The sequence below is a fragment of the Glandiceps talaboti genome, chromosome 15 (genome assembly GCF_964340395.1).
Source record: "Glandiceps talaboti chromosome 15, keGlaTala1.1, whole genome shotgun sequence".
Lineage (NCBI taxonomy): Eukaryota > Metazoa > Hemichordata > Enteropneusta > Spengelidae > Glandiceps > Glandiceps talaboti.
In genome coordinates, this window is record NC_135563.1 from 16,089,370 (window position 1) to 16,115,784 (window position 26,415).

The window sequence follows — 26,415 nt, forward strand, 5'->3', positions numbered from 1 at the left end:
GCTTTTCATCTTGTTTAACGGCGTGATTTCAATATTGTTACTGAAACAATCGAGCGCATTCTCACCGCTTCTCACTTGAGGACAATAAACGTTGAGGGCGCACTTGTAAATGTGGACGTACATTTTGACATACAAAGTTCATCGAAAAGACAATTTTTCTCCACACCACAATTCATTTTGGTGGATCAAACATTCACAGAAGTCTTGGAACTCATCAAGTCGACATGCCTACTTCTATACCTTGACAATTAATATTTTTGGACAAGACATACAATATCTGCATAACTCCTGTGAAGGATTTGTGGACAAGGAAACAAAAACAATGAGAAATTCAATGTTCACATTTAGAAACATTTGATGAGACATGCTTGTACGATAACTACTGAACTCATAAAGGTTCCAGCCTTTACAAATAATAAGCAAGGGCATCTTTACTTGCTGTTCAGTGCAGACATACGTGTATATAAGTGTTTTTCCAATGTACACGTCAGCAGCTATATTGGTAGTCTTGCTGCTAAACATTCAGGCTTTCTTCCTATATGATAGGCGAATGAAGTTCACTGTCAGTGCAGAAGCCCGGCCAGTGTTCCAACCTTGAAAGTGACCTTGAGTTGCTAATTGTTGTACTGTATCAGAAGACCCGAGGTCTAGCAGCTAGACTACTATATTTTGGATTCTAAAACAGCTTAAATTTGAGAACATTTTGACCTCTATTTCAAAAATTTGAATAGTGACCATTGATTTTTTTCTTGGTTTTAAATCTAAATGGGTTGGAGATTTTTTTGAACAAAGTAACAGCAAAAGTTTTAAAACTTTATTTCCAAGGTGCATTCTACATTAAAAGAACACCAGTTGTAGTTTCTAGTGTATATCAAAGTTATGACAATGAACACGTTTTGAAAATACAAATATGAATTTTAATTTCTTCTCTATATGGAACTACAAAATACGCAGTAACGCAAAACATTGACACAAAAATATACAACTGTATGGTATGTTGAGTTGAATATTCTCCAAAACATACAATTGGCAGTGTGTTGAAATAACTGGAGTAAAGTTTGCCAGGGAGTGTTTAAATAAATAGAAAATTATTATTAAATTAAATCACTCGCATCTACTTTCAGTACGGCAGTTAAAACATCTCCCAACATTTTCATAATCTGAACAGTTAAGTTCACATTTCCCCTCATCACTAGCTGTAAGGCTTAATTTATATCAATCAACAAGGTGTAGAATGTATGCAAAATTAGACAGGTGAACTTTGAGCCAATGAAAAAAGGCTGTATATACCAGTAATTTGTATGGTATGAACTTATTGATAGGTCCACCATACCATCCAATCACTGTATGGCTTACATCAAACTGTTGGTCTGACTGCACCAGGAACAAAGCCTGCACAGGATTGGTTAATATTAACCTAAAAAGTGTACAAATTTCTGTGGACTGTTATTTCTTTGTTGGAATTACTGATTAACAATGCAATATTTGTACAATTGTAAATTTTGATAACAATTGTATAAAATGTTTGTTTTCTTGTTTCTGAGGAGCCAACACACTTTGTTCGAATTCATTAAAAAAAGCACTACTTGTACAATATAAACATACAAATATCATCTCTTACTTGTGTTTTTAAGGAAAATGGCATTAAAAGTACATGACAAATAACCTTTCCTGTAAAGTGTACAATTGAGTTCATTCAATCATTCTACAAAATACAATAAGCAATTAAAATGAGAGAATGTAGTATAACTCTATTTATAATGTAGACTTACTGACTTTGAATCTGTCCTGTGTTCAATATTGCAAGAAACACAATATCATATATATGTGTAAGAATTCATATATATAACATTTCAGTGAAAGTAATACTTGCATAATAGGCCCCCCAAAAAAGAAAAGAATTGTTTGTGGTCAGTGCATGCATCACTTAAATACTCTCGTGTCGGTCTTTTTTTTGTGTGTGTGTTTGTCCAGCCCATGCAGTCTGCAAATCCGAGGGGAAACACAAAAATAACCCTCCCTACTTCAGTGAAGACAACTGCAGAGCCAATCATGAACAAGCACACACACTTGCTCAAAAGTACTAAATAAATAGAATGGTAACTGCCATAAATACATGTAGGAGATCGAGTGACAGGTTTGTTCAGAATAAAAAAAAAACTATATTGTGTCGTCGCACCACTTTAGACAAAATGTCCTGACCAGAAACAATTCTCTGTTTTTTGGCCATAACTGTCATAAATTTAGAATATCAGTGGCACTTGGTAAGAAATCATTAAAAGAGACTGATAGAAATTATTGACAATATCGTAGTAGTAAAGAACTTGTGTATTTCATCTGAAATCAAAACATGGTTTGAGAAATGAACTAGCATTGAAAGTGTCATATAGATCATACATAATATTTGCATAATTAAAGAATTAGTAAGGTCACTCCAGTGGTTTAGAAACGCAATATTGTGTGTGTGTTGTAAACTGCCCTTTTTCAAGTTTTTCTACAAAAAACATTGCTTTTTTCCCCTTAGATGGCCTTCATACTGGTAGTGAAAGTAGACTATACCCTAAAGCATAAATCAATAGAGGTGACGAAATTTAATCTTTTATAATTTCATTTAAGGTCTTTCCAAGTAAAGAAAATGAACTTCCATGAAATATTGAACACCGGAGGAAAAAAATAACAATGTTTAGCATTCAAAAAGGAGGCTGCATAATGCTATATGGCTATGTAGACATGAATATTTCTGTAAAACAGTTTTTACCTTGGACATTAACTAAAGGGTTTTGCTTGGACGAATTTAAAGAAAACCACAGCTTTACATTGCTTTCTGTTTTGAAAAAACATACATCCTTCTTTAATTCTTATTTCTGATTTAAAATCATCCTAAAAGATACCTCATTATAAAAGTTTATAGTCTATGCTAGTTTGGTCAGTTAGTTCACCTGTTTGCATGTCACAAGTTCTCTCCAATTCTTAATGCCTTTGTTATCTTTTTCAGACACAAGTGCCTATGCCACTTTACATTAATGATTCTGAAGCGATTGAATGCCTTGAAGTTTATACCTTGAATGCCTTTGTAATCTATCTCAGACACTATCACTTGACAACAGACATTCAAATGCCTTGAGGTATATACTTTGAATGCCTTATCATCTTGCTGAGACAAAACCACTAGCTTGACCAGATACAAATGTAATTAAATAACTTGAGATTCATACTTTGAATGATGACATTCAAATGCCTTGAGATTCACACTTTGAATGCCTTGAATGACAACATACATTCAAATGCCTTGAGGTTTATACTTTGAATGCCTTATCTTTCTGAGACACAGCCACTTGACCAGATACATTTAAATACAACTGAATGCCTTTGGCATCTTTCTGAGACACAACCACTTGACCATAGATACATTCTAATGCAATTGAATGCCTCAGGTTCATAAGAGACCCCTTTTTTGGCTAGTTTGTGTACAAAATCCACTTACACATGTACATACTAAAACTTATTCAAGTCTAAATCAGATTGTAATACAGGTGGATAAGCATCAAATAGCATAAAGTTACAGACTGTGTGGCCCTTCAGTAAACTGTGGTTGCTGGCATGGTTGTTGTACAAGACTGAGCATTATTATTTCACTTGGCATTAATCACTAAAGTATCCATATACCAAGAACTTGATTTACATGCAAACAAGTTGGCTAAGTCACAAGTCATCAACATAAGGGTTTTACTGTAAAAAGATCAACTCCATTTGGTTCTATTTATTTTATCATTTAAATATTTTTAAAGTTATTTTTGTGATAATCTGATATTTCAATCTTCAAGTTACTTGAGTGATATTGAATCAACTACAAAAATGAGGTAAACGACACTGACTGTGTCCTTTTTAAGGCAATTTGGCTGGTCGCTATGGTTACACGTTGCCGGTAACACATCAAAATATTTACCTATCATCTCCTCAATAGTAACATATATCTTGTACCTCACACGACCTTTTTAGGATTCATTTTATTAGATTGTAAGAAAAATGTCTTTTTTTACTTACAAAGAATACCACATCAACAAAACAGATAGTTGCACCTTTTGTACATGAAATACTGACTGTTATTCAGCTATAACTAGGTTATATGCAAGTCAGTACATAAATCTTACTTTATTTATCTGTATCTTTGTTTATGTTCATCTTCAAGAGTTGTGACATATTTTGAGTCCATTTAGAGAATGAACTTGATTCTACATATATATGTACGTACAATATGTATGTATGCACGTACGTACGTACGTACATACATACATACATACATACATACATACGTACAATATGTACATACATACATATGTACGTATGTACAATACGTACATATATACATACATGTACATACATACATACATACATACATACATACATACATACATACATACATACATACATACATACATACATACATACATATCACGTGAGACCCTTTCTGCCTTTCCCCTACTTCAGTAAATCACACAAAAATATTTGTAAAAAATGCACACCATAGGACAACATATAAAATTTTAAAGGCTTCCTTGCTAAATTTCCCAAAAATGGCTGCCTTGGCACAGAACTACTTGGGAATTCAAGTTATTTTTGTACTCAATGCCTATTGATTATACATATACTAAACAACCACAGCTCTCATTACTGAAACATGCTATGAGTGTCAACACGAGCCTCTGCTTCCATTAACAACAGTGACATGACATACAAGCAAGTTTCATTATAAATTATGTTGTACACTGTAAGATACGTCATCCCAACTGTTGTTGATTCAGTGCATTACTTCTCACAAAGGAAGAGAGTTTAGTCTGTCTGTCATAAACAATGACACGGGATGTAGATATGGGCCAGTAGCCAGCACAAACAACTGGCTACTTCTCAATTTCTTGGTGACTACTTTTTTTCAGGAATCTGTGTTCAAAAACTCTTTATTTCAAACACTATATATCCACTGTTAGCCAGATTCATGGGTCTCCCCTCATAGGTAATATTGCCTACCTTTTTCAATTTTACCTGTGACTCTAAAATTATTCTTTATTTCAAACATTATATCCATGATAGACAGATTCATGGGTCTCCCTAGTAGGTATTACAGCCTACTTTTTCCCAATTTCATCCGCTACTTTTAAAATTAGCAACATCCCTGATGACACGGTACCCTTCAGTACTTTAAATGTAACAATGTGAGAGGCTTTCAACATAACAAAAAATACTGACGAAAAAAATGTACATTCTGTCTGTAATAAATATCACAGACACAAACAAAGGATGTTTGAAGAGCAGTAAAAAATCCACAGTACGGTTCAACACAATTTATAAATGACTATGAACAGTAAAACGTATACTGCAGTTACACCAAACAAGATCGATAAAATCAGCCAAAATATGACTATACAGAAGCACAGCTGATTACGTTTTGACCCATTATTTAAAGCAAACACAAGCTTTCACAGAGAAGGCAGACTTGTACCAATCAATTTCATCCTGACAAAATACCTTTGAAGGATAAGAAAGCTGGCACATATGTCAGAGCTTACAGCACAGAAGAACTAATTTTTACAACAGATATTTAAGAACATGTTTAAATAACTTAAGTCTGTATTTATATTAACTAACACTTATAATTTTGGTTGTTCAATTACAAAAATTCATCCTCCTTGAGGATGCACTGTTGCTATGGTAACCAAGATATGCCCTACCATCTTGCATGGCATTTCACAAATAATGTCACAATTTGATTGGAGATTACTGTATATGATTAAGAACTGAAGAGGTCATAAGGTCATAGTGCCTGACAAGCTCTTCCTGATTAGATGTCGAAGAATAAAGAGGCAGGTTCTCAACCAATCACAAGGTATGTACTGGCATCCGGGCCTGTACAAAATATAACCTGTTCCAAAGTGGCTGTTCAGATTTGTACAAGCTATGATTTGACTTTGAGTTTGAGTGACAGCTTTGTACTATCTTAGAATTGACCAACAGTGGCTGTTAACACTTGCACAAATCATGGCTTAACCTCCAGTGACACAGTTCAGACACTTTTAGCTAGTTGTCCTTAGCTAGTTTAACTTCAATTGGCACAGTTTGGACACTTAGCTACTTCTCTAAGTTGATATACCATGACAGAATGACATTAAAACATGCCAATCCTCTCAAAAAACTAAGTTTTATCACAGAAAATCCTTTTCACTGCCTATATTACCAAAATATCCAACAGCAGGGAAGATAAGCGTGTCATGCAGTTCAGATATCACTGTTGATGCTAGTAGTCTGTTAGTGTTTCTTTGAGTACACGTATGTACAGAAACAGGTGGGGGAGTCAGTCAATGAGACATCAACACAAATGCATAGGTAGAAATGACATCAAATAATGACAATATGCAACTACCTCACAGTCACATCTATGCCAATGTAAATTATACATACATTGACAACAACAGTAGATCTATGCCAATGTAAATCACACATACCTTGTCAACAACTGGTAGCTAGCTCTACTGGAGTTTGCAAAACTTGAATTATGGTGGCCCTGAAGATCACCATATATACAGTCACATTATCTTATCTATTTCCTCTGTCTTAGAATTAAATAAACTATGTCTTATATATTCTCATTGCACTTTTTTTGTTTTGCAATACAACAGTCTACTGCATATCAAAGTGTCATGCATGACTTTGATGTGTTGACTATCAAAATTTGGTCACTTTAAAGTTGTACCTATATAAAAATAGGGTGAAACTGTCGCATGGATAGCTTTTTTCTACATGTAGGGCACTTATGCTGTGTCTGGACTGCACCACGTATGCATTTATTACAGAATATGTGTCCACATACTGTTGACATGAGTTGTCGTTTATTGGCTTTTATCTGCAATTAAAAGTGAATAATAGTTCTGTCAGTGTTAGAATCACGACTTCATTGAAAAAAAAGGAGTTACACACAATGCAAAAACTGAATCAGGTCAGATTAGTGCTAAAAAGGAGTTACACACAATGTAAAAACTGAAACAGGTCACTTTGGATTAAAACGTAGGAGTAAAGTTCAGTTGTTTGGCGGAAATATGGAAAAAATTGGGTCAGAGCAAAAGAATGATTCCATGTAATCCTTATTATGATAACACTAATGCAATGACCCAGGACAGAAACAAGGGCCTTTAATACAGATAAAACTGAGAATACAGGATGAAATGAATTTGATATGTCAAGTATTTTCACCTGTTTTTCATCGTCCATACAGATAGGACATGTGATGACTCTCTTTGGTGACATAGGATCTCCACTACTACTTGTACTTTCACTACTAGTTGAGGCAGTATGAGGAGTATCAGATCTGAAAACACAAAGTACAAATATGTCAAATAATGGATTCTTGCTGATTTATATTTTCTGTTAAGTCATTTTGTTTCTCATTTTTTTCTATTGTGAAAAAGGAGAAGGTATAGTTACTGTGGTGATGGGAGTGAGGTTGGACTTGTATAGTGCTGTACCATTTGATTAAGAGTAAGTGTGGTCTATGCCCAGGGTAATGTTACTTTCACATCAAGCTAACACTAACAGATATAACTGGTACGAGTTTGCAGAGCTATACAAGTTTACAGAGCTAGCTGCTGCTTGGTATATTTCAGAATGCATACTTTACAATGTTACATAAATAGCAAGTCCAAACATTGTAAAAAATATTCATCGTAAAAACTGTGTTAGAGTTTGATTTCCAGGCAGATTGAAATTGGAGCAAGTTGAAAATGGGATGATGTGGGCCGAGTTGAAATTGGGATGAAGTGATCATCAGACATCACAGAAACTTACCTTCTAGTATGTGTTCCTATATTTATAACAGGCAAGACTTGGATTTCATTTTCATCATTGCTATCATCATCACTACTAAATTCTATAACACTATTGTTTAGCTGATTTACTCTCTGTGAAGGTCGCATTGCACGTCTGTGTCGACTTCTAGAATCTGAAACTGAACAGAGAAAGAACCAAAAAGATGAAATACTGATTACTGTGAAAAACCTGTATCCTTACGAAATCTGAAATCTAATCGAAAATTAATAACAGATTGTTAACTCAGCAGCAAATAATTGGAACATATTGAACTTTCATAAACCAATTTGCTGTAAACTGTAAGTATTGATTATGTAACTTACAACAAATTGTGAACACATCAAAATCTTTGATGACATATTGCCGATGTAGACAATGAGCTATCACTTGGATTTATTAATAATGATATTGTTATTTCCAAATTTTTGATGGTTCACAATATGAGTGAACATTTACTCTATTCTGAGTATTCATAAGAAACTCTGAATGCTAAAATACGTGGGATTTTGTGTTTTATTATTTCACTTGTATTTTTTTAATTTTTGACATATTTTGATGGTAAGTATATGCTAAATGGTTCACTTTAACTTCAACCAATCTTTACAGATGTACTTTTTATAATTCTTCAAAAAGAAAGACTGTCCAGTGGGTGCACTACGCTAGTTATCAGAAAGACAAAAGATTACATAATTTGGCCACCAGGGGTGCTGTTTGGCAGTGGTTTTCAACCACAGGCATGGGCCTAAACCATAACGTTACAGTAGCATACTTTTTAAATTTCCTTTCTGTGGGTTTCAGGACAAAATTCATCAACATTCTTCATTAGTCATTCATGACATCTTAAATTGTGAGTGATTTTATAGAACAGAGACAATAAACACCATCAGTGACAAAGAAGGATTTTACTGATAAACCAGCTAGAATACAGTCAGGTGACAACCATACCCCTGAGTAGTATGTGCAAACAGACGCCCTGGCACATACAGGATACATGGCACTGTATGGAGAGATATGTGATGCATCTTGGAACTGCCAATGGGTCTATTCTGTACATTCTTGGTTTTAAGTTATTGTTCTTAGTTAATGGTTAGGTAAGAAATAACTGTAAAGTATGTGACTGGAATATATCTTGTCATGTGTTTTTAACTTGACAGGTAAACCATAAAGCTATTAGCCATGTCTACTAATGCCACAGTGATATAAATAATTCAAGGTTGCTTCTATTTTCAGAGCACTTTACTTTGAAATATACATGCTGCTAATACTAACACAGAATAAACAGTCCTTGTACACTACATTAATCACAGATTTTAATTTACCTTGATTAGGCCTCTATTAATATTTTCTAAATCACTGTAACTTTTGCTTTGTCATAGTTTGGTATTTCTGTTCTGTTGGCTGATTTAAGTTTGATGATCTATTACCTGAAGCAAATATAAGTCCACCTTTTATCGGGTTTGACACTCAAAATTGTAAAATGTTCTAAATAACATGACTTGACAAAGTAAACTTACCACTATCTAGGTAAACTACAGGACTATCACTACTTGTTAGATCTACAACTTCTGTGTCATCTACTTGGGTCAAATCTACTATTGCTGGAGTGACACCTACAAACAGAACAAAACACACAACAACAATTAGGTATGTCAACAAAAACATGCAGGCTTTAATACGGGATATTTCAATAACTAATACTTGAAGTGAAAACAAACCACAGACCCATGCTCATCATGATGCCATAGTTCTGGCATGTTTCAACGTGACAGCATTTCATCATTGAATTTATAAATTACCAACTCCCACTCAAAATTAGCATTGCTGACCTGAAGATACTTTGTAAAAAAAAAAAATACTCTCCATGTTGCATTATAGGCTTTATGAAGTTCACAATTCTGATATCACAAACAGGATACCACCAGTAAAGTGGGGGCATTTGTTTGTACATAAAAAAAAATACAAGTTGGAAAAACAACATTAACAACTACATACTTTGCGGACTTGCAAATACAGCATATAACTTACCATTATCTAATTCATCTATGTCCAATGAATCGTCTATCACTTGGGTTGGTGTTATGTGTCCTCTTCTAGATGAACGACCAGACCTACTACTACTTCCACTGCTAGGGGAGGAAGGTTGTCGGTTGTGGCGCCTCTTACCTAATAGCTAAAATAAACAATCAAATATTGAGAGTGTTAAACTAGAAACTGTTACTGAGTGTTATTTTTACTGAATATGCCATGTTCTGGTAATTAGTTGTAGCGTAGCGATTGCTCAACGTCACACAAACTCAATAAGCGAACTTCGTTCATTTAGGGGAGGGGTCTGGTGTCAATGCAATTGCTGAACTTCATTTTTGTATACCTAACCAAATTTTGATGGAAAACTTTCATTCCATCAATAATAACAGCTTTTGTATTTACTTCTGAGATGTTGATAACTTGATAAAAATTTACTTCTAATGTGAGGTATGGTGATGGGTTTCTGGTCGTATTTTAATGTGTTTACAAGCATATTTTTACATTACATCGATAGTAGTGGTGTGAATGCTATAGTTTTCATCATAATTTATATATATGAACGTTTTATGTCCCATTTGTGAACATTTGTTTAGAGGGTGGGGGGAGGGGTTTTTGACCGAAACGAACGATGTACGTTTGTTGAGCTTGTGTGACATTGTGCGATAGTCCCTTACATACAAAATGTAATAGCTACAATAAACAACAAATATTGAGAAACTAGAAAATGAAAGAGTTTTGCACTAAAGTACTGGTACATGAACTGCTATAAGTCCACTAATTCATCAGTTTTCTCCCAGGCTGTGTAATAATTCTATACAAAACTACCATTTGTTACTATAATGCAGTGTTTTTGCAAGGGTGGGGAACCCCAGTAACAGAAAGGGGGAATATTGTAAAAGTGGCATGCCATAGTTTCCAATGCACTGAACCATCATTTTGGTGGCAAATCCCAGTAAAATGACAGGGGAACTAGGGTAGATTTTACCAGCTTATCGACATTAACAAAAACACTGTGATGTCATCTAAAGTGACGTAGATGGCCCTTTTTGGCAGTACTGAATCTTTCAAAAAGACCATCAAACTTTATCTTCGAATGACAAAAATGTATAAAATACTGTCTGTTGTATGTAAACTGGGGCTGCTATGAGTAATGCTGACATGTAGACAAGTATTGTAAAACACCATGCACACATCATAAACAATATTTCCTAATTCCAAATTGCTATTTTCAAGAATAACAATTCATGGCATCACTCCTGTTGCGAGAAATCACCACTTTATAATGCACATGTTTTTATTATTGTGATATACTGTTGATGTTATAATACATATTCAGTTACTGAGTGGGTATTATTTTGTTTGAGTATTTAAGTTCACTTTTCGGTAACTCAGCGTTCTTTGTATAAAAGTGGTGACAAATATACATATATACGAGGGGTTAATCTGTGCCCATCTCAACTCTAAATATCACATTTGAGATTTGTTAACTGAAAGGTCAATTGGGGTCATAGATCACAAAGTGGTGTACACTGTGAACTACGTTTATGTAAACACATAAATACACACACAGCTCACTAATTTTGAATTGTTTTCATCATCACTAAGATCAAATTAACCATAAGTCACCCTGAAAATGTTTTTATACATCCAACACAGGGACTAATTTGCAAATTTATGATATCACACTAGATGAGGTCATTTGAAAGATAGATCATTAGACAGGCTTATTGTAATGTAATGGAATGCAGATGTCAAGAACTAAATTTAGACATCGACACTGGAGAGTCTCTCTCCAACATTGATGATTTAGACTGTACTAGAATAAGTAAGATTTATGTATACATTATCATGACTGCATATGAACTCAAAAATTTCATCACTGGCCAATAGGGATTTGAAAGCAAAAAGGTACATATCCTACACAATATCAGATATTAAGAAAGATTACTATCATGAATGTCACTGCAACATTTCATGCAGACATTAAACAAATGGAGTGTTTTAGAGGCGCCAGTTATTTTGGCCATTTTCACCTTTTTCAGTATTCCACTGAAATAAAACCTTGGAGAAAAATCTTTTACCTAAGTCCCCTCTTTATCTCTTCTGAAATCAACAAAAGTATGATTCACACAGACAAATAAATATTTCACAGAATATACTACAACTTGGTAAGACAGTTGACTGTTCACTTAATCACATCGTGTTCATAGAACTTTTCATTGACCATGCCAAGGTACACATTATCCAAAAAGACTTCTGTTCTCAGTCAGACATCTAAGTCCACTTTAACTGTGCAATTGAACATGAATGCTACCAGTTTTTGAGGTGGCACTGATTTCCTCTCATAAAATATATCAAATTGTCAATAAATTCATTTATTTCTCTCCTAACCTTAAATGACAACCTCTCCTATGATCCGTAATCAAGTCTTAGAACTGCACAGCTCAATAAAGATATTTGTCTCAAAAAGTTGACTTTGTGTTCTATCCTTGCTTGCTTTAACTTGACAAAATATTATTGAATCTTTGTTCACTACTTGGTGTGTGTAATTTGAACCGTGCGCATTTATTAAGACATATTTGAAAATAAAAGACATGTATGTAACCGTATCATAGGGGTCAGTGTGGGCAATAGATTTGTCAATAAACAAGGACACATTATCAAATGAATCGATTGCATGGTTGAAGGTACTTGGACCTCTGACTTAAAAGAAATGGAATCACACCAACTACAAATGACTGCATACTCAAGTCAGAGTTGCCTTCAGACTACTTCTATATTACATGAATAACTCTATAATAGTCCAGAGACATGACAATCTGGCTTCACAATATTGTTGGCTGAAAAGCCAGTATGTTGTGCCAGATATATCCAAGTCTCTGGGGTAAATCTATATGGGTAGACTGATTAATTTATGTGTGACTACATGGTAGAATAACCTCAGTTGTCTGACTAGGAGACTCTTATCAAATTAAATCACTCTGGCTTCTATTGCAGCAATTAAGTCACCCTGGCTTCTACAGTTTAATGCAAAAGTAGACATAAACATGAATAATTGTACCTGGTCATTTAGTCCAGTTACCATGGTATTCACCAGTATATCATTTCAGTTTAACAGTACCTCATGCACATTAATCAAAGCACATTTATTATAGCCGGCATACATTATTTAACAATTTGACTCAACATAGTTATATGTCCTGTGGAAAAATTATTGCTGTGTCATGTTGTGATTAATTAAGACTTATGGTGTATTACAAGACGTTAATTAAATTTGTAGAACATGGTTATAATTCAAATTAGCTGAATAAAAAACTACTAGTTTCTCACTACTGGTGTACTTTTCACCCTGTTCAACGCCTTTTCCTGTATGTTATAACACTAAAAAGTGAATGTGATTCTTAACTTAGATAATGAATGACAATACAATATCAATACAAAAAATAAAATTTCTCAGTAAACTTGGAATACAATAACTCTGGCAAGGCAGAGGAAATCTTTCTTCATTTAATTAACGATGGATGAATTTTCTTTCAACGCACTAGTCTGATTTTAAACGATTTACGTACTTCATTGGGTTCAAATGTACTAAGAAATCTTATTTTAGACATTGACATATTTGCATACAATGTTAGATCGATTTGACACTTGACATATGGCCGGGTAGGGTTAGGAATTTCTTGGCCTAATATCACGTTCTGTCAAGCCAGAAGAAAAGGGTTTTCCAATTCACATACTCACCCCACTCATCTCTGACGAGAGTATTCTTGCAAGGTACATGTAGAAGGCTTCAGTGTGTCAATTTGGAAGACACTCATTCATCAAATCTGACGATATGTTGGATGAAAGTCTCTAAATGAATTTTATCGTATGTTCAACGTCTCGTACATACTTCTCGCGAGAAGTTATATCTACGAGAGGTAAACAAAAACAACAGTATTTCCGGGAGAAACTATTTTGCAACGAAGTGAGTGTATCGGGTGTCCAAACTTAAATGTTCAATAAACTACTGCGTAGAGAAGTGTATTATTAAAAAAACCGGACTGTGTGCTGAAATTCAATTAGTGTGATGGGTCGAATATCAATATTCAATGACGTGAAAATGTTCGGCATTGTGAGCCCTTGGGATGGGACTAATGTAATGATTCCTTGGGTTATTCCATAGTTATTCTTGTTTCCAAGAATTCGTGGAAAAAGGAACATGGTGCCTTTAATTCAGCACGATCGTGGCCAATGCTGCCCAGTATCAATTGATTTATCGGTAAGTATGTGTTACGATGTTTACCTGTAATTTCCTAACGCGCTTGCGAACTGACGGACTACACGATCGACAGGCACTGAGAGCTTAGGGGTCATTGCAAGGACAAACATTGATGTTTTATACACCTTGATGTAAATACAAGAATGTAGGATGGGCACGTGTGGTGTAGCATGTGTAGTGCATGTCATTACGTGTGTAGCTTTGTATTCGAACTCAACAAGATACTCAGTTATATAGGACGAGTTCACAGTTCACATCAAGTACATGTAACCAATCAATAATAATAACCAGAAGAATATACATATCTGGGAAAGGAAAGTGAAACATCAGAAGAGCAAGAGTTGTGAAAATAGTTTGACACTTAATTATTACAGCTGACGTGCGAATGAAACGTTTTGTATTCTTCCGAGTCATCGTCACATTGGGTATAAATAAATGTAAAAGACATTTGAAAAATGAAATTTTGTGGAAGGACCGTTATGTAATGTAATATATGCATGAATCATACAGGCAATAGATAAAATAGATATATTGTCTAGAAAGGAATATGCACAGGTTGTTTTGTTTGGTGGCACCAATTCAATTATTGACGCTTTATTTATTTGTTTATTTATTTATTTATTTATTTATTTATTTATTTATTTATTTATTTAACTTTGAAATAAAAAGTTTCTGACAGCAGTGGAGGGGAAAGGTGTAAACATATACTTCTATGTTTATTCCATAGAAATGACATTTTATGACATAATTATATTAGTAGGTATGCACACATTACATTAATTCACCCTGTTCCTATTTGATACTGTGAACAATTTTCATTCAATCAAGAATAAATTACTTTGACATTTTGGTGCTATCTGAACAGATAAGTTTGATATCAGTGTACATTATTTTAGTGTATCGTGTGTTTAGTTCAGTCCAGACCCCTTTTTTTCTAGTCTTCAATTACTTACACATTTTAAATAATCTAATTACCTTTACAACATATTATATCCTTTTGAGCTATCAACAATTGATTTAATTACATCAATTCATTGCTCAGAGTTCTAATGTTTTCTGTTTTGATACTGTACAGTATTCTATGTAGATGGGCATTCTTTAGTCCTCTAAACTTTTACAGGTTTTACCACTTGTATAATAGCATTTTACAAAGGAATAAGAACTTCAGGGATAGTAGTAGTAAAATGGATTTACTGTGTTTTCCTTTTTTTGATTCAGACATTTTAGAGAAAAAGAAAACCTGGAACACTATAGCCATTTCTGAGACAAGAGGACATTCTACATCAAAATATCTAAAATGTCAGAAGTTACATCAGAGGGAAGTACATCAGAGGGAAAATCAGCAAATAAACTCCGCCAACAACATTCGTCATCACCAGCACTATTGATTACTAATAGAAGACGAGAGATTCCTCTACAGAGGGGTACTAGTAGCAGTGTTAATGAAACCAGTATTCAAGAAAACTGTGGGGCTGAGACAGCACCTAAACATGGGTCATACCCAGAGAGAAGAGTAACACAACCCACACAAGTACAAGGTACATATAATGTTCTCTTACACTTTGACAATTACAATCCAGTAGAAAAATGCAAAACAATAGGCATGTCATTTAGTTACCATAGTAATTGCCTTTTTGTCTTAAACTTCCACCAAAGAATTGTGTCTTTAGATTTACAAAATCTATGTATGTCTTTTACTGAGGTTGATTCTGTCTCACATCCAAACATCAGATCTCAAGAATAGTGCAAGCACTAACCGATAAAAAGGGCAGATGACAACTGCAAACACTAGTGCATTGTTTTGTCTCGACCATTTATTGGTTGAAATATTTATTATACAAACATTTTCAACCATTAAAATTCTATTTATAATGCTATGTAATGTTAAATAAAGTTAAAGGGAGCAAAGGCTGAATTTTGTCTTGCAGCTTTAGTTTTAGTCATGAAGAGTCAAATTCCCCATTCTCCATCACACAACTTCTCTAAATATAAGAGATGTTATTAAGTTATTCAAATTATCAATGACCCAACCTCTGTACACTGGGATAGGGATTTTGAGTATAGTGCCCACTTTACCTATGCTGATGTCCCCAATGTCCCTATCGATCAGTCTGTCTGCTATTTCTGTGTATTTTGTTTCTACCTTATCAGCCTATAAGGTGCAAACAATAGATACATTGGATGTTTTCTGTCGTGTTTGTGCTCATTTATTGCAGAAACAATACTGATGCAAATGCTCTTGGTGATATTTTATTTAAAAATGTCAATTGAAGACTACAGTAATGTGTATAATCTATATATTTAGTATAAGAACTGATTTGTAGTATATTGTGGAGGTTGCATTTTCTGAGTGTTGGTTGATACTGACCAGTGCTGGCCAGCATGGGGAGAACCACGTATATGTGGCAATTCATCTGCTTACTTCTATGTCCCATTCCTTAGACATTATGTCTATAATGGTATTTTGTTCTCTTTCAGAAACTAATTGTGACCATTGTGGACAAACTTTAACAATACACCAGTACTACAAAGGGTCAACCATTTTCCAAGGCACAGTAACAGGTGCACAGGTTGGTGATTATAACAAGCTTTGTGTAGAGGAAAAAATGTCTTCACAGACTAAAGAGACAGAAGAAGATCATAGTGAAGACGATGATGGTGGTGGTGGTGGTGGTGACCCGAAAGAAAAAGAAGAAGAAAATCAAGGTTTGCTTTATCTTTTATGAGATATTCTAATTGTCATATTATTGCTTTCTCTCTCAGATTCTCATTTAAATAAAAGGATTCTGTGTTTATGTTTGCGAAAAATCTTCAAATTATATGTGTAAAGATTTTAATTTAAGTTTGAATAAAATTTTGATTATATTTTTTGTAATTCAGGTGAATTAATAGATCCAGTTGAACAGCAGCAAATATCTTCACCAGTTACATGCCCACGTTGTAAACAAGAATTCCACCATGAAGTTAAGGATGATAAAGATTGTACAGCAAATGACAAGGGTGTTACACCAGTATTTGAAGGTAATATTACTCGGATAAATATGCTAAAATTGGTCAAATATGTCCTAAAGATTCTGAATATTTTGTTAAAAGTGTATCCTGTCATGTAGAACCCAAGGATAATTCATTTAAACTTGCCAAATCAGTGGTCACATTGGACATCAGGAAGTATTTCTTCACTCGGCGGACTGTATCTCACTGGAATGACTTACTGGAATATGTCATTCAAACCAAGACTGTGTGTGACTTTAAAATTAGCCTTGACCAGCAAATGAACAGTAAAAGGGATTACCTAAGCCTTTTAGCCTGTGTTGACATGGAACATTCATGGCAATCAGTTGATAAAATTTTAGATTCACTTTTTCACAAAATAGTCTGAATCATTGGGATATATTTTGCAGATAAATTCTGTTAAGATAATCAATTTTCTTTCTGTAACACTCTATTACACTCATTTCTGGTATTACCCTCATCAGTTTTATGAAGGTACAGACAAATTTATAGTCTTGGCAGAAATCTTATTATAAGTGGTCATCTTCTATGCTGTACCTGTCAATTTAGTAACTATAAGAAAAATTGCTGGGCTGATGAGATATGGGCTTAATTCTGTTACAACCTACGTTATGAACTATTGTTGAATGTTTTGTGAATTTTGAAGTGAACACAACAGAAGGTGACTATATCCTGTGATCAACAACATACATACAACTTTTACTGGTCACTGTCAATAAAAAAATAGATGAATATGATATACGTGGGCTATGTCAAAAGCACTGTTTGTCCATGTTTAATTGTATAATACTATTGATTTGTGTTTAGTTTTTAGAAAATCCTCATCAATCACTTATGTATTTACAGAATCTCTGGTTAAATGTGGCATACCTGAATCTCGTAGTGCATGTGATATGCTCAGTTTGAAAGAGCCATTACAGACAAATATCACTGAATCTATACAGTGGAGTACAACTTTAAGGTCATTATCCAAGGAAGAGGACCATGTACTTAATGTGCCTAGGTCAGTTAGCAAGTGTAGAGACCATCTTAAAGATGTCTACAGTATTCGGTTTAAGGAATACACTGCAGTCACAACTCTACATCAACACCATGAATTAGGTATGAATGTTTACATTCCATTAAAATTTGAAGATATGAATGAGGGTACCATCAAACAAGTACAGATAATTGAGAGTGAGTTAGATTTAAGTTCTGATAAAAGAATTGTGATATATGGAGGCTCTGGTCAAGGCAAAACAACATTTTGTCAGAAATTAGTTTATGACTGGAGTAGAGCATCCAACAGGTACAGTGTCAGTCACTTCAAAGGTGATATCTCAAGTGGTTTAAGTGAGTTTTATTTGGTGTTTTACTTAGAAGGTAGGCAATTGGAAAGCAAACTTAGTGTAATGGATGCCGTCTTTGATCAGTTGCTTTCTCGGGCAGCTAGCATAGGTATAAACAGAGAGGAAGTTGAGAAATGGATCCAAGATAACCAGGAGAAAGTTTGTTTTATAGTTGATGCCCTTGATGAAGTGCCCCTCCAACATGATGCAAACCATTCACTTAATAGGTTCATCAAGTTGGAGTATCTTGTTAAAACACATGCCATATTCACTGCACAAAATCAGCCAGTTTACAAGTGTGACAGATTATACAACATGTGTGAATTTAGTCATGAGGAAGTGAGTGCTTATATTCATAAATACTTCAGCAGTAAGCATGATGAGTCTAAGGCTGCAAGCTTAGAAGCAAAACTACGGTCAAATAGTAACCTTCGTGACTTGATGTCAATTCCCTTGTATTGTCTTCTGATGTGTATTCTTTGGAAGGACGACGAGGCCAAGTCACAGCCTGCCACAGAGACAGCACTGTTTAAAGAAATCTTCAACCTAACATGTGAACAGTATTGTAAAAACAAGAAGATTTCTAAATTAGACCCAAACTTTAGAGAGATTCTTCTCCTCAATTTCTCCCTGGCATGGAATGGTACAAAAGCTGGAAAGTTGACTTTCACAGAGAAAGAAATATTAGAAGCCATTGAGGAGAGAAAGTGTGCCATGAGTGTAGGTGATGTTGTCAGTATTGGCTTTCTTGTCAAAGTTGTTTGGAAGACAAATGAAGGTCTGGTGTATTCATTCCCACATGGTATGTTTCAACAGCTTTTAGCTGCAATGTATGTGAAAGAAGTTAATGATAGAGAAACATATGATCAGTGTTGGTATTGTGGAAAAACCGAAGAGTGTAGACAAAAATATGAAATGGTTTGTGTGTTTCTAGCTGGTTTGTTGGGAAACAAAGCTGATCCATTCTTTACAGCATTTGGTAGAAAGTTTAATAAGCTAAAGAATAGTAATGAGGCATGTGTTGCTTGTATTGAGCGCTGTGTTCTCTTGGTTTGCCGATGTCTGATACAAAACGAAAGTCCACACAAATATGTACATGCTATTGTTGGTGTGCTAGCAGAGCATAAGGAATTAAGTGTGAAATTTTTCCAGGAAGATCTTGTTGATGACACGTTAATTGCTTTGTCATATATGCTGGAAACCAAACGTTGTGAAAAGGAAGAAGGTTGTGAAGGAATCCTAGAGTCTCTTGTCCTTGTCAATCTCAAAAGAGCTGGAAAAGTGGCAATGGAAAGATTTAGTGGGGCTCTACAGAAATGTTCATGGCTTCTTGAACTGTCTTTGTGTGTGTCATACTTGGATGTTGAAATTTGTCGTCTGCTGCACCATGCTATAGCAAAGAATAGAAGTCTCCAAAAAGTCAGCATTCATGCGTACATTGATGATATGCAGGAAGGTGCCCCATTAACTATTCCACAGATTCTTCAAAATCCAGTCCTTAAAGAGGTTAAGTTGTTTGCAGTATTTGTGAGGAAATGTCCTCCCAGTTGTCGATTTGTGAAAGAAGATCGAGCTTGTGATTGCCCAAATTTGCAGCAAGTCAGTCAATTTGTTAAAGAATTTGTAAAGGCTTTGAAGTCAAATAAGTCTTTGGAGTCTTTGTGGTTAACTGATTGTTTCTTTAACAATTGTCCAAACTCAACAGACCTTATGCTAGCCCTCTTGAATCATGAAACTTTGGATTCTTTGATTGTCTCAGGAGAATTCAATGGGTCAGGTCAAATCAGTGCCAATGGGCTTGACACTCTCACAAGAATTATCAGGGGGCGAAATCTGGCCAAATTTGGTCTGATGCTGACAACACTCTCTCCTGAAGTTGGCAGCCAAATGAAGCCTGTTGATTATACGAAACAGTTGGTCAATGCTTTGTCTGATAATTTTTCTCTGAGAACTGTCAAGTTGATGTTTACTTATTTACCACTTGCCTGCCAGCTACAGATTGCCAAGTATATCAAAGAGGCACCTTTGCTATGCACAATTGAGTTATGTTGGAAGATGTTCTACCCTAAGTTTCTACTTGACTTAGGTGATGCTTTAAATGCATTTCCAAATATTGAGAAATTAGATTTAGAGGGGAAATTCATTCCTGGTGGGACCCACACTGTTAACTTCTTGAAGGGAATACAAAAGAACACACAGATTAAATCAGTTACCCTGTTCGGGAAACCATTTGAAGCTGAGTTCATTTCTGAACTGATAGACGAAATGAGTTCATGGAAGGAGAGATACCCTTGTCTTCAGTTGCAGTTGGAAGGAGAAATAATGAAATGTACACCAGTAGGTCAACCTTGTAGTGAGTCAGAGGTTGAGGAAAACTTGAGGGTTGCACAACATGCCTTTGAGAATCTCCAAAGTGTTGTGTGTTCTTGCAAAGCTGTAAAACTTGATGTACAATGTACCTATGAATGTCCATCATATCTTGAAATGAATGCTGAATGTTCTTGGAAAAATTGTGAAGAGAGTGTCAGTGCAGTAACCTAATTTGTTGTTGTTGTTGTTGCTGCTGTTGTTGTTGTTGTTGTTGTTGGCATCATCATACTCATTGTTGCCTCTATCGTCAACATCATCATCATCATCATCATCATCATCACCACCACCACCATCATCATCATATTATACGTATGTTGTGGGTCAAAGACCTTTTCATAGTTATGAATGCATATGAGAGTGACCGGTAAAACACCAAATAAAACAGAACAATACCTAGTAAGTTATGAACTTGAAGGCATTTGAGTTAGTGGTTTGTCTGCTAGAGTACCAAACTACACCAAAACAAATTTAAAATGACAGGAAAAATAAAACACTAATTATAAGGCAGTATTTGATGAATACCATAAACATATCTTGGAACTTATCCAAAACTTCAAATCATATCTGAACTATTCCAAATCTTTGTTCACGTAATCTTTCAGTATTGTAGTTGATATCTTTTGTAACATTTCGGACCTGACTGCTTGATCTATTTAACTTTTTATGTCTTGTAATTAGCATACCAAAATGTATTATTATCAATCTACACTGTACCTGAAAAAATGCATAATCTCACTTCATTCAAATAAAAATGACTATGGATGTAAATATGTATCACAGTTTTGGAGATATTGTGTTCATAGACACACAGACAGACAGACAGACACTCTGACACACACACACACACACACACACACAGACAGACAAAAGCATAACATAACCTCCCTTTATGGGAGGTAAATATAACAATTGGTGTAAATACATGTATGTATCACAGTTTTTGAGATATTGTGTCTACAGACAGACACAGACAGAGACCGACAGACACACACATACACACAGACAAAAGCATAACATAAAATTGACAGTTGGTGTAAATATGTATCACTGCTCGATAGAAATGATATGTGTTGTTTAAGAAACAGTTAGACAAAGATGAAATGTAAGATTAAAGTTTCATGGTTACCTTGATGTTTCATTCATAGGACACGATGTTTGTCGTGTAAAGCTAGATATAATGCAACACCATTGAAACTAACAATAACAGAGACAAAACACACAGCAGGATCCTTTCAATCATGATCACATTGAAACGTGATAAACATTGCTATTCTTTTACAGTGAAGCAGAAATTACTCTCAGACTAAGTACATATACCTGTTGACATTCTCAATGATTAGGGTGGGTGAAGATGATCATAGTGATCGCAACTCTTATAGTATAGCAAACTAAACAGAAATAGACAGATTAAGAAATGGTTATACATAGACTTGACACTTTTAATGGTTTACGTTTACAACTTACCTGCATTCAACACCTCTTTAATTGTTTATTTTGTTGTTATCTGATCATGTGTAAGATGTCCAAAAAGTGAAACATCAAGGTAACCCTGATTGCACTGTTAGTTTTAATTCTTCCTGAACATGAGGTACAACGGTAACATGTTTTTTTTAAGTAAAGTGACTGCACAGTCTAAATATTGAACTCTGTTCAACATGAATACAAGTTTTATCAGTAAAATTATCAAAAAAAGTCATTTTATATATGAAGCACTATAGTCAAAGTTTCCTGAACATAGCAGTGCAATTATTAATCTGAAAATCAACTCATTTTAAGCATGATTTTTCAGATTTGTATTATGATATATATGGAAAGTGATTATTGTAAATTATTCACCCATGATCTGATTTATCAAATCATGCAAATGTACAAACATAAATGCACTGATGCAAACAACACAGTGTGAATCTGTTTGCTTTGTTTTGTAGTACAACACTGTTTGATTTGTAAAATACACTTTTGTGACAAAAAATGTTTAATTTATGCAATACTTTCAATAATTTTTTAAATGCTTTGATTACCCCACAGAGTAAGGTTTTAATTCTTTGCAAATAATTTTTACTTTTAAACGGATTTGTCACTGCAATATTGAAATTATTGAATTAGAGTTTTCATACTTCATATGTACTCAGAAGTGTTAATATTTTAGATGTAGGTATGTTATTTTTGGTCGAAGACTGCAAATTTTTGTCATTGTTTATAAATAAATGACTTACTGTAATAGCATATTCAATTGTTCTATACACAATTTGTACTGTGTTATAAGTCTTCAAAACATGATATTTTTCTGTCACAAAAGCTTCAAAGAATACTTCATTTTATAAGATTGTAATTGTTAATCTGGAAAAGTAAATGTCAAAGAGTCATATAGAAATTGTTCATTATTAGGAATGTAGAGTTGAAAAAGTCTTTGTTAAATTCTGTATCAATAACTATTTTTCTGTATATTCCTCAACATACACATTAGTTATGTTACTGGCACCAACCCTCAATATTTTTTTTTTTTGAGTCTAATATTCCTCAAATGTTTTGAATTTGTTATTCATTTATAGTTTTGTAAAGGAAAATGTCCTAAACATTTTATTTTTATTTATCCTAGCGACTATCTCCCAAGGGCTTGAACTGTTTGCAATCACTCACTCAGGTCACTCCTTTACACAAAAGAACACACTTGTGTTTTTAAAAAAATTATTCATATAAAAAGCAAAAAACAGCACAGAGATGTGAGCAAGTCGAATGAGTTATCAAAAGTTAATATTTCTGTATTCTATGCAATTATGGCAAATGTCATTCTTATAATATTTTGTGTGAAATCAAGTTTTGTGAATTTCATGTCTGTGAAATTCTCCATGCATAACAACAGATACAATTCCATAACAACAGATACAATTACATTTTAGTACTTTATATGCATGTTGAAAACAATACAAAAGTTCAAATTAAATTATATTCTTTTTTCCATTTACAAGATAAAATCACCAAAGAGCTCTTTTTGTGAGAGATTTTTTTTTACTTTATTTGACGTGAGATGTTGTCAATTTTTGTGTCTTGTGTGTGACTTCTAATCTTGATTTCTCTCTCCATCAATTTTATGACATTCCAGCACAAAATCATATTTCAATAATCTGCCACTTATTTTGAAAATGTTTGTGTTTTCAGATTTAATTATTCAAATATTTTAAAAGTATCAGTGTAAGTTCAGTTTTAAATGATGACAATATCTTCATCAAAAGTTATTATTTTGTATTTTGTAAATTTATGAAAACTTGAAGATGACATATTTTAATTCACACAATCATGAAGAAAAGATGCCAGTTCAAATTATTCAAGGACTTGAAATCTAAATTATAAATTAGAATATTTTGGTATGAAAATAAAGACTTTGTACTTGTGTTTAGTGAATTGTAAATTAGAATACTAGTTTCTGTTCATTCTTTCTTCTCGATGTTGTATTTGATCAATCACACATCTCAATCATGTACTGAACAAAAGTTCTTTCTATTTATGAATGTTCACTTCCTAATTTTGATCAACCCAGTTATATAATTGGGGACTTGGTAGGATAGAGGTTGCAATGTGAATGCTTTAATCCTATATGCACTTATATAGGCTGCAATGGATTGTATACTCTCCAGGGAGTTGAGGAAGTATAAAGGGCCATTGCGCCACTTATGGAGCCATGCCAGGGGTAATAATTGTAAAGTGCTTTGAGCACAGAGTGGGAAGAAATGTACATTTTTTAATGTAAATTTTCAGTTGCTGAAGTGTAAGTTAGCTTTGATAGTGTATGCATAGCAATAAAATGAGGGGCAAATCCTCAAGTTTCAGCAAACTTAAAATGCTGGTATAGAAACAAAGATTGTAGATTTGTAGAATTCTATTCTTATATGCAGTTTGACTGTTTTATTGTATTTTCTATCATGCTATCTCTTCTACAATGCAAATAAAGATTCTTACTTTTCATAGATTTCTTGCTTCTTGTAAACATTTAAATGAATCACATAGTTGCTAAAGATGGGAAATGTATGATTAGGATATATCATTTGGATATTTCATCACTATTGACACACACACACACACACACACACGGGGGGGGGGAGTACTCGTGTGGGTAATGGATACATTTGTACCCTGGTGGACAAAAATTACAACCACAAACACTATAAAAATTCAAAAAGTAGGGGTCAATAATTACTGTGGTCGACATCGTAAGTTTCTTGTGTTCCAAACTTGTATATTACAAAAGTGGCCAATAGCGGCGTTTTCACTGTAAACCTTCCCTTCCCTTCTTTGTGGTATACTTTCCTGTCAATTCTTAAAGTGGTTCAATTGGTTTGACCCATTTCGGATCCCTTGCCCCTATATGTTCTGGTCTCTGTTGTCCTGGCGCCGCGGGATATAGTGGCTCTATCAGCTTGTTAGCCAGGCTGTTATACACGATGAAGAAGTTGAAACGATTCCATGGCGTAAGATTGCTATGGTTAGCATGTAAAAGATTGCTATCAAATAAAATGACATCACCAACATCACCTGTGCAATATTCAATACCAAACTTATCAGCCATCTCCAGGAGTATGTCAATGTCTGGAGCCCCATATTCAAGGTCACGGTATTTTGTATTTTTGGTCAGGTGATCTGAGGCGGTCTCCTTCTTCGTAGGAAAGAACCACATATGAGTTTCAGGGATGACCATCAAAGATCCCATTTCTCGTTTGTTGGGCGATAACATGACGACACCTGTCAATGAACGTATCCTGGGCATTCCATCTTCTGCATGGTAAAAGTCAAAATCATTGTGAAAGTTATGTCCTGTACCCACAAGCGCCGGGTGGAAGTTGACACGAGATTGGTGGATATATACATCGTCAGCTAGAATCTGCTTGACTGGTAATATCAGTTTCTTGCTACTACTCAGTTTACGTAGGGCATCATAATACAGATGAAGTCCATACATGCTACGTATTTTTCTGGTGTTAGGCTCGGTAGAAAAGATGTTATCACGAGTTACAATTGGGTCGTCACCTTCTCTAATATTACTCTCTATCTTTTGCTTTGTATTAGTGACCTCTTCAACCACTGGTGCCATCTCTTCCTTCGTGAAGACATTCTTCAGCACAAGATAACCCCTTTTCTCGTATTCACTTAGTTGATCGCCTGTCAATGGTCCTTGTGGTGTCTTTCCATCTTGATACTTCCACACAACGGGGTCAACACGGGGAACCACTTTGGCCACCGTTTCACATCGAGTTTTGTATGGATCTTCCCCAACAGCAATCCGTGATGAAAAAGAAGATGCGGTCCTTTGTATCAAATGCTTTAAGCCGTGGTCTTCTCTATTGAAACGGTGCACGATTTTTGAAGTCAAACGAGCACAACGCAAGCACATATATGCCATTTTACTGGAACTTTCTGCAAAGTGTACTACGCCCTAGAAGTTCTTACTTGTCTTTGCTTTACACCGTCTCAGACAATAAACACGTCAAGTACAGGTTGTCAAGGGTAACGTTGGGGCCGGTCATTTTATAGGCGCCGGGGGGGGGGGTGACGTTTAACTTCTGTTTGTTA

General features: G+C 34.6%; 1 protein-coding gene and 1 pseudogene across 1 annotated transcript; both read right to left on the reverse strand.

Moving 5' to 3' along the window:
• Positions 1-4,454: 4,454 nt before the first annotated feature.
• LOC144446693 (E3 ubiquitin-protein ligase RNF4-like) lies at positions 4,455-13,756 on the reverse strand. Its single transcript, XM_078136514.1, has 6 exons — positions 13,621-13,756; positions 9,880-10,024; positions 9,369-9,464; positions 7,834-7,993; positions 7,243-7,357; positions 4,455-6,895 (listed from the first exon to the last, which is right to left on the reverse strand). The coding sequence occupies exons 1-6, from the start codon at positions 13,657-13,659 to the stop codon at positions 6,746-6,748; spliced, it is 705 nt and encodes a 234-aa protein (XP_077992640.1). The 5' UTR covers positions 13,660-13,756; the 3' UTR covers positions 4,455-6,745.
• An 11,409-nt stretch (positions 13,757-25,165) lies between these two features.
• On the reverse strand, positions 25,166-26,245 carry LOC144446263 (ectoine dioxygenase pseudogene; annotated as a pseudogene).
• Between the last annotated feature and the right edge of the window lie 170 nt (positions 26,246-26,415).

Bases quoted from the DNA above. Each gene is read 5' to 3' on its own strand.
- LOC144446693 (XM_078136514.1), bottom strand. From the start codon at position 13,659: ATGTACCTTGCAAGAATACTCTCGTCAGAGATGAGTGGG. The intron at 7,994-9,368 runs GTAAGTTTACTT...TTCTCTGTTCAG, and splicing joins TGTAGTTTACCTAGATAGTG to TTTCAGATTCTAGAAGTCGA. The intron at 6,896-7,242 runs GTGAAAATACTT...TTTTAATTGCAG, and splicing joins GTATGGACGATGAAAAACAG to ATAAAAGCCAATAAACGACA.